Source organism: Silurus meridionalis, chromosome 23 (genome assembly GCF_014805685.1).
Source record: "Silurus meridionalis isolate SWU-2019-XX chromosome 23, ASM1480568v1, whole genome shotgun sequence".
Classification (NCBI taxonomy): Eukaryota; Metazoa; Chordata; class Actinopteri; order Siluriformes; family Siluridae; genus Silurus; species Silurus meridionalis.
The window spans coordinates 26,227,448-26,254,125 of NC_060906.1; the positions used below are offsets into that span (position 1 = coordinate 26,227,448).

At 44.5% G+C, this 26,678-nt stretch overlaps 2 protein-coding genes across 4 annotated transcripts in view; one reads left to right on the forward strand and one right to left on the reverse strand.

The window, feature by feature from the left end:
- Positions 1 to 206: 206 nt before the first annotated feature.
- ptger2b (prostaglandin E receptor 2b (subtype EP2)) overlaps positions 207 to 26,678 on the reverse strand; it is a 26,839-nt gene continuing 367 nt past the window's right edge. Inside the window, exons 1-3 of one of the 2 annotated variants that reach the window (XM_046836425.1) lie at positions 26,532 to 26,678; positions 4,064 to 5,041; positions 207 to 1,332 (exon numbers count right to left, since the gene is read on the reverse strand). The exon at positions 26,532 to 26,678 is cut by the window's right edge and continues 367 nt beyond it. In XM_046836425.1, the coding sequence (XP_046692381.1) occupies positions 1,102 to 1,332; positions 4,064 to 4,879 (1,047 nt within the window). In that variant the 5' untranslated portion in view covers positions 4,880 to 5,041; positions 26,532 to 26,678 and the 3' untranslated portion in view covers positions 207 to 1,101. Of the gene's footprint in view, positions 1,333 to 4,063; positions 5,067 to 26,531 lie in introns of both variants that reach the window. The other variant, XM_046836426.1, reaches the window with a different exon arrangement.
- The window catches only part of crip2l (cysteine-rich protein 2-like), a 12,179-nt gene continuing 5,979 nt past the window's right edge, over positions 20,479 to 26,678 (forward strand). For both annotated transcript variants that reach the window (XM_046836436.1, XM_046836435.1), the window contains exon 1: positions 20,479 to 20,602. In XM_046836436.1, the coding sequence (XP_046692392.1) occupies positions 20,560 to 20,602 (43 nt within the window). In that variant the 5' untranslated portion in view covers positions 20,479 to 20,559. The remainder of the gene's footprint in view (positions 20,603 to 26,678) is intronic.

Here is a 26,678-nt window from a genome sequence, read left to right on the forward strand (position 1 = left end):
TCTTCCTTCTGTATCTCAGGGAGTTTTTCCTTCACCACAGTCCTATAAACTTTCCCTTTCACTCTCACAGATACTCTTCTATCACAAATCACTCCTGCTATCACTCTTCTCCACCCACTCCACCCTGCCTGCACTCTTTTCTTCACTTCTCTAACACAAATGGGTTAAATAAATACGGCTCAATAAACAGAGATGAAAAGCAGAACTGTTTGTAATATGCTGTGAAGTTTTTATTCACATTTACACTTTTAATATAAAACTTTACTTGAACAATAATAAACACGGCACAGAGTCTTTCATTAAAACCATTTATACAATCATAAATAAACACACAATTCGATTCCTACAACATCAAACCCCAACAGTCTCATTCAGTATCACTCAGCTCCGCCCACTCAAGCCTGTGTCACAAGTGTGAGAACACAATCACTGACATCACAGCTGCTTCACAAACACCTGACATCTACAGCACCAGTCAGAAGTTTGAATTCAGCTTCTCCTTTAGTGGGTTTTCCCTTATTTATATTATTCTCAACATTGTACATTAATACTGAAAAATCTATTCATCTACATCTATAATACTAACATCTAAACTATGAAAGAAAACCTTGGAATTCCGTGATAAAGAAAAACGTGGTAAAGAACCCAGAATATGTTTTATATTTTACACAAAGTAGCTCCATTTAGCTTTAATGCTGCTTTACAAACCTGAGGCATTCACACATCACACTCACGAGGTCTTCACCTGGAATGTGCTTCAAACTATCTTCAGAAGTTTCCAAAGTCCCTTAGTGCCTGTCAGCTTGTGTGTTTGTTTAATGTGTTATTTGCTTGTTTACTTCTCCACAGAGTCAGGAACATTCAGCACCTGGTCTCTTCAGAACCTTAATGATGTCATCAGGAGACAATGATGATGTCACTGTTTCCACAAAACTCAAACTTCATACATAGAGCTTCTCAACTTCACACAGTGTGATCCACATACTGAGTCCATCAAACACACACACACACACACACACCACACACACACACACTCCTGTAGCACTCAGCAGTCTGTGTGTGCGTATAAATGTGTTCTTTCTGTAAATGTCCTGAAGTGTCTCATGTCTGCACGGGGATGGTCTGTGTGTGTGTGCAGACTGATAGGGGGACCTTGTTATCCAGGGGGCGTGGCCTCAGGACCTTACACACTGCCCCCCAGAGGAGGCGGGGCACAGGGGGGCTGAGCAGAATAAAAACCCAGGGGTCGAGTATCGGGTTCATGGAGAGCAGCAGAAGAGCAGTCAGGTCCAGAGTGTGGTCCGCTGTGAAAGAGCTGATATACACACGGATCTGTACAGAGAAAGAGTGGGAGAGGGAGGAGAGAAAGAGGAGAAGAAGAAGAACAAGAGAGAGAGAGAGAGAAAGAGAGAGAGAGAGAGAGAGAGAGAGATTAGATATGAGTGTAATGTGTTTGTGCTGTGCACACACACAAACGCATGCACTCAAATACACACAGACACATATACCTACACACACATACCCACACACAAACGCATACACACAGACACACATGCCTACACACACATACCTACACACAAACGCATGCACACATACACATGCCTACACACAAACGCATGCACACATACACATACACATACACATACACATACACATACCCACACACAAACGCATGCACACACACACACACACACACACCTACACACACATACACACACATACCTACACATACACATACCCACAAACACACAGACGCCTACAAACACATAAACCACGCACACACTCACACACAGACATACATAGCCACACACATACATAACCTCCCACACACACCTTCACAAACACACCTCCACATAGACATACATGTCCACACACACATACCCCCAACACAGACCTACACACACACACATGCATGCATGCATATACACACACACACACACACACACACACGCACACACGCACAACCTCACCATCACTCCCACAACCACCACCATCACTCCCACAACCACCACCATCACCCCACAACCACCACCATCACCCCACAACCACCACCATCACTCCCACAACCTCACCATCACGCCCACCCCATCTCTCCAACAACCTCACCATCACTCCCACAACCTCACCATCTCCCCACAACCTCACCATCACCCCGACAACCATCACTCCCACATGTGGAAACATTACAAGCAACAGAAAATGATTCTCAGGAAAGTGGGCTGTGGCAGAAAGATATTTCCTGTCCAGTGTTTAACCCAAATAATAAACAACCTTACCATCACTCCCACAACCACCACCATCACTCCCACAACCACCACCATCACTCCCACAACCACCACCATCACTCCCACAACCACCATCACTCCCACAACCTCACCATCACTCCCACAACCTCACCATCACCCCACAACCTCACCATCACCCCACAACCTCACCATCACCCCACAACCTCACCATCACCCCACAACCTCACCATCACTCCTACAACCTCACCATCACCCCACAACCTCACCACCATCACTCCCACCACTATCTCTCCCACAACCTCACCATCACTCCCACAACCTCACCATCACCCCACAACCTCACCATCACCCCACAACCTCACCATCACTCCTACAACCTCACCATCACCCCACAACCACCACCATCTCCCCACAACCACCACCATCTCTCCCACAACCTTACCAACACCCCGACAACCATCACTCCCACAACCTCACCATCACTCCCACAACCACACCATCACCCCACAACCACCACCATCTCTATCACAACCTCACCACCCCTACATCCTCACCATCACCCCACAACCTCACCATCATCCCCACAACCTCACCATCACCCCGACAACCATCACTCCTACAACCACCACCATCACTCCCACCACCCTCACATCCTCACCATCACTTCCACCTCACCATCACCCCACAACCATCACTCCCACATCCACCACCATCACTCCCACAACCTCACCATCACCCCACAACCTCACCACCACCCCACAACCTCACCATTACTCCCACAACCTCACCACCACTCCCACAACCTCACCATCTCTCCACAACCTCACCATCACTTTCACAACCTCACCATCACCCCCAACCATCACTCCAACATCCACTACCATCACCTCCACAACCACCACCATCTCCCCACAACCTCACCATCACTCCCACATCCACCACCATCACTCCACAACCTCACCATCACCCCGACAACAATCACTCCCACAACCTCACCACCACCCCCACATCCTCGCCATCACCCCACAACCACCATCACTCCCACAACCTCACCATCACCCCGACAACCATCACTCCCACATCCACCACCATCACTCCCACAACCTCACCATCACCCCACAACCTCACCACCACTCCCACAACCTCACCATCACTCCGACAACCATCACTCCCACATCCACCACCATCACTCCCACAACCTCACCATCTCTCCCACAACCTCACCACCACCCCTACATCCTTACCATCACCCCACAACCTCACCATCACCCCGACAACAATCACTCCTACAACCACCACCATCACTCCCACAACCTCACCACCACCCCCACATCCTCGCCATCACCCCACAACCTCACCATCACTCCCACAACCTCACCATCACCCCGACAACCATCACTCCCACATCCACCACCATCACTCCCACAACCTCACCATCACTCCCACAACCTCACCATCACCCCACAACCTCACCACCACTTCCACAACCTCACCACCACTCCCACAACCTCACCACCACTCCCACAACCTCACCACCACTCCCACAACCTCACCACCACTCCCACAACCTCACCATCACTCCCACAACTACCACCATCACTCCCAAAACCTCACCACCACCCCCCCATCACCCCCACCACCATCACTCCCACAACCACAACCACCACCATCACTCCCACACCCACCACCACCATCATGCACATACAAAATCTAAACACATCTAAACACCATCATGTTCTCTGCTCCAAGATCACATGTTCACCCCCTCAGTCTCTCAGAAAATCTCTAAACATAAAGAAGGAGTGAATGAAACTCACCACGAGCGGAAGTGAGCAGATGAGGAAGGTGATGGTCATGAAAGCGAGCAGGACCAGGTGCTCGAGCTCCTCCGCCAGTGAGCGCGTGGAGGCTCTGAACCTGCGCGCGGAGCCCCGGTGCAGCTCGCGCCTCCGGTACATGAGCACGAGGTGGTAGATGACGCAGACGTTGCACAGCACAGTGCACGCGATCATGAGGAGCAGGCAGGACGCGTACAGGTTCTTGTAGACGAGGTGCGCGTGCTGTGAGGACAGGATGTCCACGAAACACCACGTCCCGGGACAGTACTGCACATAGGCGCTGTAGTTAAAGACCGGCGCGAGGCAGAAGAGCGCGCCCGACACGTACACCAGCGCGAGCGCCAGGTAGCCGCAGCGCGCGCTCAGGTGTCTCTCGTAGAAGTAAGGCGCAGCGATGGAGAGACACCGCTCGAGCGCCATGCACTGCAACAGCGCGAGCGTCACCAGGCTGAAGAACGTCATGGAGAAGCCGAAGTGCTGGCACGCGTCCACGCTTCCGCCCAGCGCGCGCACAGACTCGTTCCGCGTGTACGCCGCGATTACCAGCGGGCTGACCGAGCACGTGCCCAGCAGGTCGGTGACGAGCAGAGCGGTGAGCAACACCTGGAACAGCTGGCAGGAAGAGCGCTGACCTCGCGCGCTTTGCGTCCTCCTCCTGCGCCGGACCTCCAGCAGCACGAGCGCAGCCGCGTTCCCGAGAACCCCGGCGGAGAACATGAGCATGGAGGTGGTGGGAGAACCTTCACGAACCCAGAGGTCATCATCACAATGGTCAGGGTGCCCTGTGTGGTTCATCTCTCGTGCGCGCGCTTACTCTGTCTGTGTCTGTACGAAGTTCTACTGATCCTGTATCTTCTCTGAGCTATTCATCTCTCTCTCTGTTTCCCACGGTGTGTGTGCGTGTACTTGTGTTCCCACATGTAGAGGAGGAGCTCACGTCGGCCACGCCCCCTAAAACTGAATCCACCCAGTTAAAGAAAAACTGCAAGTAAACAGTATTAGGTTTAGGGTTAGATGTTACACAAACACAAACAGAGTGGTTTTATGTTTTATGCGGACTTTGCTATAAAGGGACCAGCTTTTAGCTCGTGCTACTGCAGGGGCCAAAACTCAAAACACACTTCAGCTCACGGGCCGAACAGGATAAACATTTACTGAACACACTAAAACAATGTTTTTCAACATAAATATGAATAAAACAGACAGGAAAATTATTTCAGAATAAATCAATTTAAACTTTAAAGAACTTAAAATATTTTGCTCTCCATAAAAAAATCTCCTGTCAAAATGATACAAGTTAGAAATATGAACATGCTGCAAAAAAACCCTGAACAAATCAATAAAAACTGTGCTTTTAACCTCTTCCATCTATCAGTCCAACAGTGGTCTCTTTCTCAATAAGCTTCTTGCTGATGTTCTTGTAGCCCATTCCAGCCTTGTGCAGGTCTACAATCTCGTTCCTGACGTCCTCTGGCAGCTCTTTGGTCTCACCCATGGTGGAGGAGAGGTTTGAATGGAAGAGGTTGATTCTGTGACTGGTGTCTTTTATACACATAATGAGTTGATATTAGGAGAACTTTCTTGAAGGTACAGAAATAATGGGTGTGTGTTTTCACTCCATCAAATACAAATTAATTTAGAACCTTTCTTTAATGTTCTTTTTCTGGATTTTTGATATGATTTCTCTTTCTGTTAGATTAAAGCTGCCATACACATCAAAGAATTCGTTCCTCCTCTGTATGCTGGGTTTCCATTTAAAGACTTTTAATTCATTACCTCACATTCCTTTCTTTTACTGAGCAAAGTGTCAGTCCAGCATATGCAGTGTCAGAAGATCAGCGACTCTCCATCTCCTTTTACTCCTGATCTCAACTCTGCTGAATTTTTATTTACATTTGGAAAGGGAACTGCCACATTATGAAGAAGAGCGTTGTCTCTGGTTTGGAAGCTTTTTACTGCCATTTTTGATACTTTCACACTCTTCAGGTAAACAGTGTTATTTGTGCGATTGTGATTTTAAATAACAATGAACATAGTAGATAATGTAGTGATAAAGAATCTGTAAAATTGTTCTTTATATCTCTCATGTCTTTGATACCTTCTACTTCTCCCTTTTTCTGTCTGCTGTCAGAGCGAGTCTTGCTGGAGTCGAGTTAAACATGCTCCTGAGGTTCCAGTGATCACCGTTCCTGCTCCTCTCCTCGGATCTGCCAACTCTGTCCTGGTCTTCTTATCAATGCCCTGGAGATCCATGAAATTCTGGAGTAAGATCAGGAGCTTTGAGGATTTGGACAGTAGTTAATATCTACATTCTGCTACACTGACTCAGGACTACAGTTTGCTCTGATCTCCATCACTGCACCTCAACATCGTTTATCTGTAATAAATGGACATTCGGTGGAACCCAGATGAGGATGAGGTTCCCTCTTGAGTCTGGTTCCTCTCAATGTTTCTTCCTTCTGCATCTCAGGGAGTTTTTCCTTCACCACAGTCTCCACCGACTTGTTCATCAGGGACAAACTTACACTTATAAAGAACATCTGCATTTTTATCTCCACATCATCTGTGTAAAGCTGTGTTAAAATGAATTGAATTGATTTGAGTCATGCACTGCTTCTCCCACGTATAAGATGAGATATTTAAGTGCAATCTTTCTCTTTATAAAAAAATAAAAATGAACTCTGGGGTCGGTTCCATTTTTTTGTAACAGTGCAAAAGAGACTTGAACCTCCAATGTTGGTCATAAAGATAATTGTTAAACATTATTCAAAACTGTTAGGTATCTACTTTTATTTGTGTTTACTCAATTAAAACAAAATGTGCTTTTTATAAATTAAAGAAAACAAACATACACGTACTGACCCACATCTGAAAATGACCTGTACCTAATGGGAGACCCCTAACAGCTGAAAGAAGAAGAAGAAGAGGAAGAAGAGGAAGAATAAGAAGAAGAAGATTGACTGGGGAATATATACCTGGTGTGTGTGTAATATATGTGTGTGTGTGTGAAAAAGATAGATGATGTGTAATAAGCAAAGCATATGATTTAGCTTTACGCATATTTGCTAACTTTATTTTGATCCTTATTATGAATAACGCTTTGTTATGAATAATGAATAATTGATTTGATATTGTTCCTTTTTTACCTCAGACTAGAGGGCAAATGCTCTATGGTCTCTGGGGTCTCATTGAAAGGTAGAGATGGTTTAGATGGTTAGACTTGGCTCCCCTGGGTTTCTGTATGATCTATGCAGGGTGCACGTCCATCTAGACTTCCTTTTCATAGTACTGATCATCAGCTCTTCAGCTATGTGCAAAAGTTACACATCTTCCTTTTAAGTCTCTGTTTCCATCCGTAAGTGTGTTTGAAGGACAGAGGTTCTTTCAGACAGGGGTGTGTCTGTGTGAGTCCTTCTGCCACTTCACTCAGTCTGCATCACTAGGATAGATTTGTGTGACTAGACTTTCAATTTCAATTCAATTCATTTTTATTTGTATAGCGCTTTTAACAATGAACATTGTCTCAAAGCAGCTTTACACAGATAATGTGGTGATTAAATGTAAATATGTTCTTTGTAAGTATGTTTGTCCCTGATGAGCAACTGTGGCAAGGAAAAACTCCCCGAGATGGCATAAGGAAGAAACCTTGAGAGGAACCAGACTCAAGAGGGAACCCATCCTCATCTGGGTTGCACCAAATGTCCATTTGAAGCAGATATACAAAGTTGCGGGGTACAGTGATGATGATCAGAAGTGAACTGCACTCCCGAGTCAGTGCAGCAGACCACCGACACCAACTACAGTCCAATCCGTCCTCAAAGCACCCGTTCTACTCCGGAATTATATGGAACCACCCAAGGTGTTGATGAGAGACCGTCCCAAGCTGCACAGAAGTGTGAAGATCAATGGAGAGGAGAGGGGCAGGAACAGTGGTCACTGGAGCCTCAGGAGCATGTTTAACTCGACCGAAGAGAGAGAGAGAGAGAGAGAGAGAGAGAGAGAGAGAGAGAGAGAGAGAGAGAGAGAGGGTGACGGGAAGAGAAGGATATGGATTATTAAGTGTAACTATTGGTGTATGAAAGTTAATGTCACTGTGCAGTTTGACTCGCAAGACTCGCTATGGCAGCATAACTAAAAGGGAGAACCAGAAGGTAACACAGACATGAGGGATCTCTGGGATAAGAGACGACCCACCACACCACCGTCAACAAACCTGAGTGAACGTGAATGTGAGGGACGACAGCATACAAATATACCAGTTCACCAAACACTCTATATCCATGTTCCCTCCAGATCTGTGCCTTTACCTAAGAAAAATCTACTGATAAAAGGCTTGACTAAATAAATAAGTTTTCAACCTCGACTTGAACACTGAGACTGTGTCTGAGTCCCGAACACTGATTGGAAGGCTGTTCCATAACTGTGGGTTTTATAAGAGAAAGATCTGCCCCCTGCTGTAGTCTTCATTATTTGAGGAACCAACAGATAGCCAGCACCTTTTGATCTAAGTAGGCGTGGAGGATCATACTGGTACAGAAGTTCACTCAGATACTGCGGTGCGAGACCGTTAAGTGCTTTATACGTCAGTAGTAATATTTTATAATCAATGCGAGATTTGATTGGGAGCAGTGTAGATGATTAAAACAGGGCTGATGTGGTCATATTTCCTAGATCTAGTGAGGACCCTTGCTGCTGCATTCTGGACTAACTGAAGCTTATTTATGCACTTATTAGCAGACCCAGACAGTAAAGTGTAACCGGTGACTCGCGACGCCAAACTTTACATGCAGCCGGCGACACCGGTGGAATAACTGGACTCTGCGTTGTGACTTTACTGAATCAGATACAGGACAGCAGGCTTTGATTCTTCTCCAGGAGCATTTTTATTTCTGACACCTGACACATGAAACAAATAAGCAGCCTCTTTAGATGGAAATGCCCTTTTCATTCTCTTCCACAAGATAACATTACAAAAGGGAAAAGGAGGGAGCAGCAGAGGAAGTTAAATCACATGTGGCATCACAACTCTTAAAGGGGAAGCGCTCATTTTTACATCAGGTAACCATATGAGATAAATACAATTTTGTGTGAATTCTTATATTTAACAGTGTATTTTCTATACCTGTTACACTCACCCCCCAGAATTTACACAAAATATGAAGGTAAACACAAAGCACTGGTCATAAGAATCACTCGGCCTACATGACAGGAAAAAAAAATGCAGACATCAACGTAGAAAGTTACCCAACCATAGGATACAAACGTGAAAGAGATTGGCCAAACCTCCACACATGTTGTAGGCATAGACAAAGTGCCCATTACACTTTGAAACACTCAGACCATCTGCTTAAACATATAGTTTTAAACATAACATATAGTAAACATCATCATCATAGGCAACGCAATGAAAAATACAGACCTAAACATGAATAACAGGAGATCCAGGCTCCATACCAAGTATGGTTTCCAATTGAACCATGGACTCAATTAATCTGCGAACGGGTCTAATTACCCTACCAAACCTGGTAAAATAATGATTGGCAGTATCAGGGTGAACCACTGGGTCATGTAATTCATTGGAAACAGGAACATTAGAGAAAGAGGCATCAGTTACAGTGTCAAAGTTAACAACTGATACATCATCACATGCTTCAGAAATAGGTTGAGAGCAATGAGATGAGACCCATGTAGCAACAGGATCATCATCACAAACAGCCATGTGAGAGATGACAGAGAGAGACTCCACATGTGACAAATCATCAGTTAATGGTATTGTAGACTCAACCAGACCACATACAGATTGAGAAGGAGTGGAACAATGATCAACACAAACACTTCCACAAACAGAAGATTCAAAATCAGCAGTCGGCATAGGGAGAAAATTAACTGGTAACAACAGATTTCGATGCACCACTCTCTCACGACCAGATCTGTCACGGATTTTATAGATGTGCAGGGTCGGGTTGGAGGAGACAACAGAATACATGGTGGGCTCCCACTTATCGGCAAGCTTTCTTTTCCTCTGCAGCCTTTGTTAGCAAGGAGGACCTGATCACCAACTGACAAGGGAAGACCTTTAACTCTCTTATTGTATTGATCAGATTGATGTTTTTGTTCTGCAGTAGAGTTCTTTTGAGCCAGCACCATAGCAGACTGTAGATCTCCGACAAGAGATTGGACATAATCATGGTAATTACAGGTAGACTCATCACGAAGGACACTTCGAAACATCAGGTCAACAGGTAATCTCGGCACCCTCCCGAACATCAAATAAAACGGAGCAAATCCAGTTGTCTCATGGGTAGTACAGTTATATACAAATGTCATCGTTTGCACTAACTGTGGCCACTTCTGTTTTGATTCAGGAGGAAGGGATCTCAGCATGCTCCCCAATGTTCTGTTAAACCTCTCAGCGCCACCATTCCCCATTGGATGGTACGGGGAAGTTCGTGACTTGTCCACACCGGCAAGATGAAGGAGCTCCGCTATCAGCTCACTCTCAAAATTGGCTCCCTGGTCGGAATGAATACGTTGGGGAAAGCCATAAATGCAGAAGAAGCCATCCCAGAGTTTCTTGGCAACGCTCTTTGCAGATTGGTTCCGACAAGGAAAAGCGTGAGCTAGCTTGGTGAAATGATCCGTGATTACCAAGACATCCACCGATTTATTGTGCCTGTCTTCAGCGGCCCAGAAATCAATACAAACAAGCTCCAATGGGGCAAAGGTTTTGATACTCTCAATGGTGCTCTGGCTGCCGGCTCTGGAGTCTTACTTAGGACACAGCGGTACAAGTCTTGACATAATCACGTACATCTCGTTCCATGCCAGGCCAATAGAACCTCTGGCGGACTAAAGACAGGGTACGTGGTTGACCTTGGTGACCGGCCAGGTCATGAACACCAGCAAGAGCTTGTTGTTTCAGGGAATCAGGCATGGCAAACTGAAACTTCTTTCTCTTAGTACAGGGATCTTTGACGGCTCTGTACAGGATGTCATTAAGCAAAAAGAGTTTGTCCCACTGTCTCAAGAATCTCAGAACACGCAAATCCTCACTCATACGCTCACGCCTGGAAGGTCTGCGTTTCCTACTAACATAGAAGGCTACCCTTGAAATAACCTTGTCTTCATGCTGCTGAATCTGCAGTTCAGGCAACGAAAAGGCATGAATGTTGTCGTGGCAGTCAGGAACCAATGAACTCAAGTGATCGGCCAAAGACGTTGCTCTGGATACAGCCCCTAAATCCCAATCACCACAAGACGACAAGATGGAAGACACATCCTCAGCAGCCATGGAGATGTCCTTTTCAGAGCTCTGATTGAACCCGGTGTCAAGGATCTGTGGCTGGCATGTAAGATGAAATGCATTCTGCACAGAATCATCCTGCACATTGTGCACATGTTTCAGCAATTCAGAGTAAGGCTCGGACAGGAGTCGTTGGCTCACTGGCTTCTGAGCGGGTCACGACTGAGCGCATCCGCCACTACATTTAACCTTCCCGGGACGTACTTGATCTGGAAGTTGTACGGGGCCAGTTTCGAAACCCAGCGCTGCTCGCATGCATCCAGTTTAGGTTTCGTCATGATGTATGTAAGCGGGTTGTTATCAGTCCATACAGTGAACTCGTGACCTTTAAGCCAGTGGCTGAACTTGTCACATATGGACCATTTGAGCGCCAAAAATTCTAGCCTATGCGCAGGGTAATTGGCTTGGCTGCGGCTCAAAGACTTGCTGGCAAAGGCTATTGGACGCGCTTTATCCTCACCAGTGGGAACTTGAGAAAGTACTGCGCCCAAGCCGTCTAGAGACGCATCAGTGCAAAGAATGAATGGCGCTCAAAGTCAGGGTGAGCAAGCACCACACTTTCAACAAGAGATCTTTTTAACTCCGCAAAGGCGGCATCACAGGCAGGAGTCCAATCTTGGGGAGACAGCACACGGTAAGTGCCAGATCGATTCGGACCACTTACACCTTTCACAGTCCGTTTTTGACCAGCCGTCAGATTGAACAATGGTTTTGCGATCCTTGAACACCCAGGAATGAAGCTTTGGTAATAGAGGACCATGCCCAGAAATGATCTCACTTTCTTCTGCGAAGGTGTTAAGCCATCATCTTTCATCAGATCCTTTTTCTGAAAGGCGGAAATGATTGCCACCTTGTCTTCGTCACGGAAATTCCAGAACCACTGATTACATGGCCCAAAAACTTGATTGAGCGTCTGAGAAAGTGACACTTTTCTGGGACAGCTTCAAATTACTAGCCCTCAACCGCGAAAATACCACTTCCAAGCGCTGCAAGGCCTCCAGCTCAGAACGGGCAAAAATCAGTAAATCGTCAAGATAGCAAAGCAAACTTGAAAATTAAGATCTCCAAAATGCTAAGCATCATCCGCATAAAGGATGCCGGACTGTTACACAGACCCTGAGGGAGACGGTTATATTCATATAACCCCATGGGCGTTGTGAATGCTGTGTAATGTCGGTCAGCCACATGAAGCGGGATGTTGTAAAATCCTGATGTTAAATCTACAGAGCTGAAGAGAAAATTTCCACCAAGAGCAGCCAGGCAATCCGCCTGATGGGGCAAAGGATGAGCGTCCTTGATCGTCTTTGCGTTAAGCCAGCGAAAGTCGGTACAGATTCTAAGAGATCCATCCTTCTTCCAGACCATGACCAGAGGAGATGCGTATTCGCTGATGGATTTGCTAATAATGCCTTTCTCTTCCATTTCAGATAGGGCCTCTCTCAACTTCTGGTAATGGGCCGGAGGGATTCGGCGGTAAGGTAAGCGAAACGGACGATCATCACACAAATGAATTCTGTGGACAAAGTCTGATGCTTCTCCACAATCAAGTCTGCCTCTGGAGAAAACATCGCGGTAAGACACGATGAGATTTGTCAGCTCCTTCTTCCATGACTCTGAAACCTTGCATCCATCAATATCAATATCATTCAACCCATACTTGTGCAGAAGCTGCTCAGGGTCAATGGGTGGAACTGGTTTGGGCAAAGCTGAATCAGTTGTATCAAGAGGTCTGCACACACCTTGTGCAATGGTAACATCCTCTACTGCCAAACAAGGAGAAACGTCAGCCAGCTTTGTATTACGCCTCAGAGTAATTGGAGACTGGGTAGTATTTAAAATCTTCATCGGGACCCAACGATCACCCCACATCGGAGACACCACTCGTCCAACAAGAACATTGCGAGGTGCTGAACGTGAAGTAGTGGGTTCAATGATGACGGTGCTACCGGTGAAATAGGTGTGTTTGCTGGTAACTTTCCCCATACAAGGTGCTCACACTTTGGAAGTAAAGTGACTGCCTGACAAAGCTTCACTGATCCAAGTTTATCGGGTTGAGTGGAACCAGACCAACGGAAGTACCAGTCAACAGCTCAAGAAACTCTTCACACTCTGAGTTACTGTTTTGGCAGGAGATGAGCTCCCAGTACTTCTTTTCAGCTTTCATCTTTTGAAGCATGCATTTGATGACATTACTGCCGATAATGAATTCGTCCTTCTGACCAGGCACTACTAAGGTAGGTACAGTGAATTCAAAATCGTAAACTTTGATTTCAGGTCATAAGCACACTTGACTTGGTAGTAAGGCCGCAGCCAACTAAGACCACATTATCTGGAATTACTGAAGGTTGTGGGAGGACACCATCAGTACGTAACTTGGATTCACCTTCTGAACTTAGAGTGCAAGCCATACTACCAGAATCTAGCAAGCCATTCAGTACCGACAAGCCATGAACAGTCACAGGAGCATAGAACAGATCACTTGCTCCATCAATTTTCTGAGAACCTACAAACAGCACTGTTTTATTGGGAGGCAGCAGTTTGCAACTATTTACAAAAATCTCTTGTGGGTCTGACTCGGCTTTCAGGGAAATATGCCACTGCCCATGCTAACCCCTCCATGCATGGGCTTTCTAGTTTAACTGAGTGCTAGGAGAAGGTTGTTCTAGGTTCGCTGCCATGGGGCAACTACTCTTAAAGTGTCCAGGCTTGAGGCAGTTACGACAAAGTCTCTGACGCATACAGTGAGTATATGTGGTGTGCTCTTTGGACTGACACACTCTACATGCCTGGCTCACGTTGGACTTAAAATCTGAGGATCTGTTGGGACATGCAGTGTTAGACAATGACAGTGAAGCAGTGCATAATGATAGGACTTTATCCATCATACCAACCAGATGCTGCACATTAGTATTGGGAGAGAAAGGAGCAGCGTTGGGATTGAGCTGAGCGTCTGAATATTGTGACTGCCGGATGAGAGTTCAGGCTGTTTGGTGGAACTAGGTATAGGATCGTCACATACAGTCACAGTGTTCTGATGGCAAGCAGACCCAGGTGTGTAGCGAGGGCTCCTAGCGGAATCTCTTTTCATGTTCCTGCGATGGCAGTCCAAACGCTCCTGTATCTCGGTAGCACTCCATTGTTCAGCAGGTTTGAACTGAAGAGACAAAGCAAGACTAGGATCCGGACAGTGAGAGACAAACATCATAACAGCTTCAGCCGCAGGGTCCTCAACGCACTTGTTGCGCCTACGCAAGCACTCATCAGCCACATCGATAGCCTTATTAAGCCGTATCCAGTAGTCCATTGGACTCTCATTTGCCTTAGGAAGGGTGTTATAAAAGTCAGCCATAGGCATGTTTGAATACATCAACTCACTGAAGTTGCGCTTCAGAATATCAAAATTGTGCTAGAGGGCACTGTAGTGGTTCGCCCTGGGGCACTGCGCAAAGACACTTTGACTATATCCCTTGCTTTCCCTGCTAATCTACCCAAAATTAAATCATAGGCCTCAGCGTCATCAGTGCATTTCTTACTGTTCAAATAACTGTACATCATGTCTTCCCATTCATGCACAGTAAACAAATCACTTCGATCACCTCTAAAGAATGGGGGAGGTGTGACATCATGTTGGATAATGACTTTCAATTTAGAAGCATCAACACATTCATTTGAACACTGCACACATGACTTTGACTGCTCTTGGCTGTGCTGTTGTGCTAAACTGAGATTGGCTGAAATGCTCTCACCAATTTTCTGTGCCAAATCAGAAATAATACTCCCTAAAGACTCAGGAGCGATAGTATCAGCATTTGGTCGTGTAAATGGGGTAGAACAGGCAGTTGGGCTCACAGAAGCACCAATAGCTGAATCAGGCATGTGTACATTGTCAATATCTGAATTAAAGACTACTCGACCCCTCCCAAAACATCTGGGTGAAGTTTCAGATACTGTCTTAGCACAATATTCAGCAACCCCACTACCCCTACCTACTGAAAACACAGCATTAGGTCGTTTCACGGGGCTAAAATTATCCTGACTCATTGTGTCTTCAAACATTTTCCAGCATAACCAGAAAACACAGTAAAATGAAAATCTGCAGTTAAGAAAGTAAATAGAGCATCAAAACAACAAACTTGCGAGAAAATAAACAAATGCTTCACATATGTAATAAACTCACAAATAATAAAGTAGAAAACTGCACATATAAAGTCCCCAAACGTGTAATCTCACCTCACGTGAAGCAGCGTTCGTTCAATACAGTCTTAAGGGCACTAAGTAGTAGACAGAAGACGAGATGAAAACGGGTGACGAGACGAAACGAGCTGAAGTCACCGCGATTGTTGAAACACACCCCCAAATGTACGTGAATCAATGCGCAGTTCACCTGTAGTCCGCCAAAGCAGCAGCTCCGGCGATCGATAAGCAGCCGATCGCGTGAAATCCGAAGGGTTCACGGCACCACGTGTAACCGGTGACTCGCGACGCCAAACTTTACATGCAGCCGGCGACACCGGTGGAATAACTGGACTCTGCGTTGTGATTTTACTGAATCAGATACAGGACAGCAGGCTTTGATTCTTCTCCAGGAGCATTTTTATTTCTGACACATGAAACAAATAAGCAGCCTCTTTAGATGGAAATGCCCTTTTCATTCTCTTCCACAAGATAACATTACAAAAGGGAAGAGGAGGGAGCAGCAGAGGAAGTTAAATCACATGTGGCATCACAACTCTTAAAGGGGAAGCGCTCATTTTTACATCAGGTAACCATATGAGATAAATACAATTTTGTGTGAATTCTTATATTTAACAGTGTATTTTCTATACCTGTTACAAAAGCGTTACAGTAGTCTAATCTAGAAGTAACAAAAGCATGAACTAGTTTTTCTGCATCCTGTAACGACATCATATTTCTAATTTTAGCAATATTTCTAAGGTGAAAGAAGGAGATCCTGGTGATATTATTCACGTGAGACTCAAAGGAAAGACTCGGGTCAATAATCACACCAAGGTCTTTGACAGCCGTACATGCTGAAACAGAAACACCATCTAGAGATGCTACGTAATCGGAAAGTTTACTTCTAGCTGCATGTGGTCCTAGTAAAAGTACTTCCATCTTATCTGAGTTGAGCAGAAGAAAGTTATTAAGCATCCACTGTCTAATGTCCTTTACACACTTCTCAACATTGTTAAGCTGATCTCTCTCATCTGGCTTTGCTGAAATATACAGCTGTGTGTCATCAGCATAGCAATGGAAGCGAATCCCATGTTTATGAATGATTTCACCAAGAGGCAGCATATATAAAGAGAAAAGCAGTGGGCCTAAGACAGATCCTTGAGGAATACCAAACTTTACCTCATAGAGTGTGGAGAACTCACCATTTACATCCACAAACTGATAGCGATCAGTCAAATAAGACCTGAGCCAAGAGAGAGCTGTTCCCTTTATTCCTACAACGTTCTCAAGTCTAGCAAGTAGTATAGTGTGATCAATGGTGTCAAAAGCTGCACTAAGGTCGAGCAAAACAAGTAAGGAGACAAAACCCTGATCAGAGGCCAATAACAGGTCATTTACCACCTTAACTAGCGCCGTCTCTGTGCTATGATGAGGCCGAAATCCTGACTGATACATTTCAAAAATGTTATTCATACTTACATGTTATTCATACATACTTACTTTGTCAGCGAACATTTCCAGTATGTTTATAAGCATTTTCAAGCTGAGAGTGAGTCTAACCTGTCTTCTCTGCTACTCATTTTCAGCACTAAGTTGGAATTCTTTTGAATGAGGGAAAGTAGGGATGTTGACCCCAGGTACCTGAACTCTTCCACCTTCTCCACCTCTTCTCCCTGCAACCGCATCACTCCACTGCCCTCCCTCTCATTCACACACATGTACTCTGTCTTACTCCTACTGACTTTCATTCCCCTTCTCTCCAGCGTGTACCTCCACCTCTCCAGGCTCTTCTTCACCTGCTCCCTACTCTCACCACAAATCACAATATCATCCACAAACATCATAGTCCACGGAGACTCCTGTCTGACCTCGTCCGTCAACCTATCCATCACCACTGCAAACAGAAAAGGGGTCAGAGCTGATCCTTGATGCAGTCCAACCTCCACCTTGAACCAGTCTGTTGTTCCTACTGCACACTTCACTGCTGTCACACTGTCCTCATACTTGTCCTGCACCACCCTCACATACTTCTCTGACACACCAGACTTCCTCATAAAATACCCCAACTCCTCTCTCCACCCTGTCGTACGCTTTCTCTAAATCCACAAATACACAATGCAGCTTCTTCTGACCTTCTCTATACTTTTCCATCAACATCCTCGAAGCAAATAATGAGTTTGTGGTGCTCTTCCTCGGCATGAAACCATACTGTTGCTCACAGATGGTCACCTCTTCTCTCAGCCTGGCTTCCACTACTCTTTCCCATAACTTTATGGTGTGACTGATCAACTTAATTCCCCTGTAGTTACTGCAGGTCTGCACATCTCCCTTATTCTTAACGATCAGTACCAGCACACTCCTTCTCCATTCCTCAGGCATCTTCTCACCTTCCAAAATCCTGTTAAACAATCTGGTTAAAAACTCCACTGCATCTCTCCCAAACAGCTCTATGCTTCTATTGATATGTCATCTGGTCCAACTGACTTTCCATTCTTCATCCTCGTAATCGCTACTCTCACTTCCTCCTTACTAATCTTATCTACATCTTGTTTCACTATCTCCACATCATCCAACCTTCTCTCTCTCTCACAGCTCTCTCTCTCTCACAGCTCTCTCTCTCTCACAGCTCTCTCTCTCTCTCTCTCTCTCTCTCACAGCTCTCTCTCTCTCACAGCTCTCTCTCTCTCTCTCTCTCTCTCTCTCTCTCACAGCTCTCTCTCTCTCTCTCTCTCTCTCTCTCTCTCTCTCTCTCTCTCTCTCTCACAGCTCTCTCTCTCTCACAGCTCTCTCTCTCTCACAGCTCTCTCTCTCTCTCTCTCTCTCTCACAGCTCTCTCTCTCTCTCACAGCTCTCTCTCTCTCTCTCTCTCTCTCTCTCACAGCTCTCTCTCTCTCACAGCTCTCTCTCTCTCACAGCTCTCTCTCTCTCTCTCTCTCACAGCTCTCTCTCTCTCTCTCTCACAGCTCTCTCTCTCTCACAGCTCTCTCTCTCTCTCTCTCACAGCTCTCTCTCTCTCACAGCTCTCTCTCTCTCTCTCTCTCACAGCTCTCTCTCACAGCTCTCTCTCTCTCTCACAGCTCTCTCTCTCTCACAGCTCTCTCTCTCTCTCTCTCTCTCTCACAGCTCTCTCTCTCTCACAGCTCTCTCTCTCTCTCTCTCTCACAGCTCTCTCTCTCTCACAGCTCTCTCTCTCTCTCTCTCTCACAGCTCTCTCTCTCTCTCACAGCTCTCTCTCTCTCTCACAGCTCTCTCTCTCTCACAGCTCTCTCTCTCTCACAGCTCTCTCTCTCTCTCACAGCTCTCTCTCTCTCACAGCTCTCTCTCTCTCTCTCACAGCTCTCTCTCTCTCTCTCACAGCTCTCTCTCTCTCACAGCTCTCTCTCTCTCACAGCTCTCTCTCTCTCTCTCACAGCTCTCTCTCTCTCTCACAGCTCTCTCTCTCTCACAGCTCTCTCTCTCTCACAGCTCTCTCTCTCTCACAGCTCTCTCTCTCTCACAGCTCTCTCTCTCTCACAGCTCTCTCTCTCTCTCACAGCTCTCTCTCTCTCTCTCTCTCACAGCTCTCTCTCTCTCTCTCTCTCTCTCTCTCTCTCACAGCTCTCTCTCTCTCTCTCTCACAGCTCTCTCTCTCTCACAGCTCTCTCTCTCTCACAGCTCTCTCTCTCTCACAGCTCTCTCTCTCTCTCTCTCACAGCTCTCTCTCTCTCACAGCTCTCTCTCTCTCTCTCTCTCACAGCTCTCTCTCTCTCTCTCTCTCACAGCTCTCTCTCTCTCACAGCTCTCTCTCTCTCTCACAGCTCTCTCTCTCTCACAGCTCTCTCTCTCTCACAGCTCTCTCTCTCTCACAGCTCTCTCTCTCTCACAGCTCTCTCTCTCTCTCACAGCTCTCTCTCTCTCACAGCTCTCTCTCTCTCTCTCTCTCACAGCTCTCTCTCTCTCTCTCTCTCTCTCTCTCTCTCTCACAGCTCTCTCTCTCTCACAGCTCTCTCTCTCTCACAGCTCTCTCTCTCTCTCACAGCTCTCTCTCTCTCTCTCTCTCTCTCTCTCTCTCTCTCTCTCTCTCTCTCTCTCTCTCTCTCTCTCTCTCTCTCTCTCTCTCACAGCTCTCTCTCTCTCTCACAGCTCTCTCTCTCTCTCTCACAGCTCTCTCTCTCTCTCACAGCTCTCTCTCTCTCTCTCTCTCTCACAGCTCTCTCTCTCTCTCTCTCTCTCTCTCTCTCTCTCTCTCTCTCTCTCTCTCTCTCTCTCACAGCTCTCTCTCTCTCACAGCTCTCTCTCTCTCACAGCTCTCTCTCTCTCTCTCTCTCTCTCTCACAGCTCTCTCTCTCTCTCACAGCTCTCTCTCTCTCACAGCTCTCTCTCTCTCACAGCTCTCTCTCTCTCACAGCTCTCTCTCTCTCACAGCTCTCTCTCTCTCACAGCTCTCTCTCTCTCTCACAGCTCTCTCTCTCTCACAGCTCTCTCTCTCTCTCTCTCAGTGCAACCCATTGCTGAAAATCCCTCATCATGAGAAGTCCCAGAAGTACAACAGAAATGACAGAGGCCAATAAACCCAGCATTCGTAAGCACACCCTGAACTGGACCACTGTGTGTACACACTGTATGAGAGATGCAGTTCTCCTGTCTGTCTGGTCCCACTCTCAGCCGTCTTTCTAATATTTTTACTGCCATTGACGCACAGTGAACACATGCTTGTAGGTGCGCACAATGGGCATCGGGTGAGGGTCCCTGCATGAGATGGTTGCTCCACATCAAATTATTAAAATTAATGAAAAAATCTATTGTGTATCACTCAAACATTTAACAAATTATTATTATTAATGATTCTCTTTACAGTCAGTGTTACAAAATATATTTCTTACAGTGCACGGCAAAGTGGACAGGTTTGGGTGTGACGTCACTGGCTGGGCGTGGTCACCACACTGTCTCTTTGTATCAATAGAACAGTAGCGCTCTTTTTGTCTTCTTATATTTTCACACACAAACATATTTTTACATGGCGTCCAAGTGTCCTGGGTGTGAGAAGACAGTGTATTTCGGTAAGTGTCAGTGTGTTTATGTGTGTATGTGTGTGTTACTTTATTATTCCCCGTTAATCGCGCGCGGATACGGTATGTGTAACCGGAGAGCACGCGCGTTCATTCTCAGCGAGCTGTATTAATAATAAATTATAACCCGATATAGTGTGATTAAAGTGTGTGTGTGTGTGTGTGTGTGTGTGTGTGTGTGTGTGTGTGTGTGTGTGTGTGTGTGAGAGAGAGAGAGAGAGAGAGAAAAGGGTGTTTGTGGTTATTGTGTAGGATGGTACAGTACAGTGTAATATAATATAGTAATGTGTGGTACAGTGCAGTGTAATATAATATAGTAATGTGTAATACAGTGCAGTGTAATATAATATAGTAATGTGTGGTACAGTACAGTGTAATATAATATAGTAATGTGTAATACAGTGCAGTGTAATATAATATAGTAATGTGTGGTACAGTGCAGTGTAATATAATATAGTAATGTGTGGTACAGTACAGTGTAATATAATATAGTAATGTGTGGTACAGTGTAATATAATATAGTAACGTGTAATACAGTGCAGTGTAATATAATATAGTAATGTGTAATACAGTGCAGTGTAATATAATATAGTAATGTGTAATTCAGTACAGTGTAATGTAATATAGTAATGTGTGGTACAGTGCAGTGTAATGTAATATAGTAATGTGTGGTACAGTGCAGTGTAATATAATATAGTAATGTGCGGTACAGTACAGTGTAATATAATATAGTAATGTGTAATACAGTACAGTGTAATATAATATAGTAATGTGTAATACAGTGCCATGTAATATAGTAATGTGTGGTACAGTGCAGTGTAATATAATATAGTAATGTGTAATACAGTGCCGTGTAATCTAATAGTAATGTGTCGTACAGTGCAGTGTAATATAATATAGTAATGTGTAATTCAGTACAGTGTAATGTAATATAGTAATGTGTGGTACAGTGCAATGTAATATATTAATGTGTGGTACAGTGCAGTGTAATATAATATAGTAATGTGTAATTCAGTACAGTGTAATGTAATATAGTAATGTGTGGTACAGTGCAGTGTAATATAATATAGTAATTTGTGGTACAGTACAGTGTAATATAATATAGTAATGTGTAGTACAGTGCAGTGTAATATAATATTTTATTTTATTTTTTATTTAACCTTTATTTTTACAGGCAAGTCATTAAGAACAGGTTCTTATTTACAATGGCGGCCTGACAAGTGGAATAACCACTTAGGGAAAGGGAAGTAGGGCTAAAATAAATACAAAAAAACAAAAGAAAAAACATACAAAATTAACAATTACATAAATACATTTTAAAACAAAATTATGGAGAAAAACAACTGCATATATCCGTGAACAAATATGATATATTTTTAAAGGTTGAAATTGGAATGAATTTTTCCAGTTTGAGGGTATTTTGCAAAGCATTCCAGTCGCGAGCGGCAGCAGATTGAAAAGATGCAAGACCAAACGCAGAGTTGGTTTTAGGAATGCTTAATTGAAAATGAAGTGAGGATCGGGTGTTATATGTGACAGGCTTTAGCTGCAGCAAGTGACCCAAGTAAGGAGGTGAGTGGCCGAGCAGGGTCTTGTAAATGATGGTGAACCAGTGAATTGTATGGCGATTGTGAAGGGAGGGCCAGTTATCAGATGAATATAAAGCACAGTGGTGTGTATTGAAAGGAGCATTTGTGGCAAACCTGATAGCAGAATGGTAAAGAGCATCAAGTTTTGATAGAGTGGACTTGCAAGCAACCCTATATATAGTGTCTCCATAATCTAACATGGGTAGAATGGTCATTTGAATAAGAATAATTTTGGCAGAAGTGGTGAAGGAAGAGCGGTTTCTGTAAAAGAAACCAAGCTTGGTTTTGACCTTAGATTGCAGCTTTGATATGTGGATAGAGAAAGAAAGTGAAGTTTCCAACCAGATGCCCAAGTAGTTATAAGCAGTGACTGGTTCTAAAATATCCCCCTTGCAGGTGGTGATGTTAAGAGCAGGAGGAGGCGTAGTACCCCTACAGCAAAACCACATGCTTTTTGTTTTAGAGGTATTGAGAGTGAGTTTGAGTTGTGTAAAAGACTGCTGTAGTTGGTGAAAGCTATGTTGCAGGGTAGCTTGAACAGCATCAGGGGAGGGACCCATGGCATAAAGCAGGGGTGGCCAACCAGCGGCTCGCGAGTTGTCTCTTTGGCTGGTTTCATGCGGCTCTTATGTTCATATCGAAGTTTGTGTTTGTTTTTTAATGTGCGTGTTCGCTTCGCTTAAGTTCAATACGGTATTTTTAAGACTTAAATGAGCTTGCCCCTACTGGGAAACTACGGCCAATCATAAATTACAGGGATGCACAGAGAATTTTCAGAAATACCTAAATCACCAAAACAACACGGCAGAAACACAATTGTAATGTTATCTGGATAAGAGCAACATGTCTGCGGTGTGCGGAGAGCGATTTTCAAAACATGCAATGCTAAAATTTCAAGAGGGGGTGTATCTGCAAAGAGTTTCTCCAAGTTTAATTTATCACCTGAAATCCAAACATCCCGATTGCCTTCTAAATATGAGAAGAACGCGGCGCAGAAAAGTAAAGTCAATCCGAGCATGCGCACTCCGTCTGTAGAGGGCGTTTTTGAAGAGGCAGAAAAGTTTTCCAGTGATGGTGCCGAGGCAAAAGGCATAACACACAAAATTATGGATTTCATTGCCTTTTGAATTGAATTTTCATTTCGGTGCATCCCTAAAATATTATCGTTGGTGTGGCCCTCTGACACAATTCAGGTTTCTCATGTGGCCCCTTGTAAAAATTAATTGCCCACCCCTGCGGTATATTCATCTCACGCACATGCGCATTTGACGAAAATACCGTATTGAACTTAAGCGAAGTGAACACGCACATAAAAAAACCAAAGTATGTGTTTTCACGTGAAATCAAAGCATAAATCTGTTCTGACTGACACACGTGAAAGAATTGTTGTGTGGCAACAACGGAATATGAGGCAGATTTGAAGGGGATTGTTTAAGGCAAGGAATGCCAAAAGTCCCACTAAGTAACATGCATAGTAAAAGAAAAACACTATTGTAAATTATTATATTTTTGTTTGTGGACTTGGTTAAACAGAGTTTGTGTGTGCACACAATGTTCACTGTTGAAAATGACTGTCCTGTGGTCTTAGAACTGTACGAGTCAATTTCTGCCATTATGTAGGTGTGTGACATTTACAATAAATCTGGCTGAGCAGAGGTGTGTGTGTGTGTGTGTGTGTGTGTGTAAGAGGAAGGGATGGGTGATGTTCATGTGTGCCCATGTGTATGATGTGGCTCTTTGAGGTAACACAGTAAAAAAATGTGGCTCTCGGTCTCTGACTGGTTGGCCACCCCTGGCATAAAGGATTGTATCATCGGCATATAAGTGAATGAGTGAATTACCAACTGCCTGGGGAATGTTATTAATATAAATTGAGAAAAGTGTGGGACCAAGGATGGAGCCTTGTGGGACACCCCTGGTGACTGGGAGAGAATGGGAGAAAAGGTTTTCAAATCTTACACATTGAACACGTTGAGAAAGATCATTTGAGAACCAAACAAGTGAGTGATCAGTGACACCAATGCTGCGGAGTCTGTGGATAAGTGTGTTGTGCTCCACCGAGTCAAAAGCTTTTGCAAGATCAATGAATATAGCAGCACAGTTTTGATTGTTATCTAATGCAGATGTAATGTCATTAAGCACTTTAGTGGTAGCTGTAACACAACCATACCCTGATCAGAAGCCAGACTGTGCCCCGGAGATGATACCGTTCACATTAAGATAATTGATTAATTGTTTATTGACAAGGTTTTCCAGAATTTTAGACACACATGGTAAGATGGAAATTGGCCTGTAATTATTCAGGTCAGCCTGATCACCGCCCTTATAGAGAGGAAGCACAACCGCTTCTTTCCAAGCAGGTGGAATCTCAGCTGTATAGAGGGAGAGGTTAATGAGGGCTGTAAGTGGAGCCGCAATGACAGGGCAGCAATTTGAATAAAAAAAGCAGCAAGATCATCTGACCCAGCTGCTTTATTGGGGTCCAGAGCAGTCAGTTCCTTCAAGACTTCCCCCACTAAAACAGGCCGGATGGAAAAACTGTGAGGAGGTGCTAAAGGTTGCAGGTATTAGAGGCTGCAGGGCTGTAGAAATAGGGTTTAATGTCTTTGAAACAAAGCCAGCATTTATGAAGTGGTGATTGAAAGCTTTAGCCATGGAGTTTTATTAGTGACAACTGTGTCATCCAATTTCAGGGACAATGGTATGGTCCGGGGTTTATTTTCAAGTTTTTTTTTACCGTATTCCAAAATGCTTTTGGATTCGCACCACAAAGTGTGAGCTGTTTTTTTAAAAAGCCAGCTTTAGCCTCCTCACCGCTTGTGTGGCCTTGTTCCTGATTTGACGAAATAAAATGTTGTCTTTAACAGAGTGTGTCTTGCGTGCTCTGCGCCAGGCTGTATTTTTTTGCTGAAGCAGAACCACTAGATCACGATTTATCCACGGGCTGTTGCGGTTTTTTATACGCATCTTTTTGTTTGGGGCATGTTTGTTGATTACAGCAGTTAAAAGATCTTTAAACAACAACCATGCATCATTCACTGTAGGAATCAGACTGACTCTATACCAACTTACATGATTCAAATCATGTAAGAAGGCTTGAGCATCAAAATTTTTCAGAATACGTTTAGTAGCGACTACGACAGGTTGTTTGACAGAAAGTTATTTTCTAACACAGGCAATGAAACAGTGGTCGCTGAGATCATTGCAAAAACACCGATAGGTACATGTGTGGGCGTTTGTAAACACAACATCTATCAATGTGGCGTTGTCACAACCTTTTGGGTTATATCTAGTAGGTAGGTTTATGATTTGATGAAGGTTTAAGCAATTAAATTGTTGTACAACTTTCTCAGGGGGTTTAAGCATGTCCCAGTTTAGATCACCAAGTATGATCAACTCGGACCTAGTGAAAGGCACAAGAGCATTGCTCAAGGCCTCTAGGGTACATGCTGGTGCAGATGGAGGGCGATAGCAGCCAGCCACAGATAAAGAAAAACTGTTTGATAATTTCATGTTAAGAAGTAGATCATACTGTTTGGGTATAGACTTTGCCAGGGCTATACTACATTGAAGATATTCTTTAGTGAAAATTGCCACCCCCCCCACCCTTAGATGACCTATCCTGCCGAAACAGGTTGTAACCAGAAAGATACAGGTCAGGATAGAGAATAGAGTAACGCAACCATGTCTCAGTAATTACTAAAACGTCAGGGTTAGAACTCTCAACCCATACTTTAAGCTGGTCCAGTTTAGGTAATATGCTTCTTGCGTTTACATGCAAAAACCCAAGGTTAAGGCGACTACAAAAATCATCAAAGCATATGTTATTTGAGGCCACATGATCTGTAGGGAAAACAACACCAGAAAGAACATCAGAAGAAGGGCCAGGGTGGACATGAACATTACCAGAGATCATAAGCAGTAATATAATTAAGGCCCGACAGAGCACAGCTGAGGTACTACAGTAATGTTTTACCAATACAGTTGTATGCAGTTTGTTGGGTAATGCAATAATATTAATGAGCTTTCTCATAATAAAACATGACAGCAGAACCGGAATGATGGAAAATCTGTCAGGCATTAACCCAAAAGTCCGTAATATCATTAAAGAGGCAGAGTCTCGATCATTTGAATAGACTTTGTCTGTTTTACTGCCTAAATAAGCAAGGCCATTTTGTTTGATTGCACATGAAGTAACGCAAGGAACTGAGAGACATGAAAAAAGTGTGGAGAGAATGCAAAATAGTTTGAGTATATCCATGGTTCAACAGAGAACAGAGAAAGACAAAAAGCCAATAAAAAGACCTTATTCCAGAGTGGCATGCACTTACTTCGATGCAATGAACTGTCAATTTTCCAGGTAGAGCGACACAGCTAACCAGCTAGGCATCCATATTTGCATGCAGTTAGCTAATGTCCGTAGCTCCCGAATATTGGCCTCAAACCAGGTGGAGTAGGCCGAGATCCTCACCCAGCAA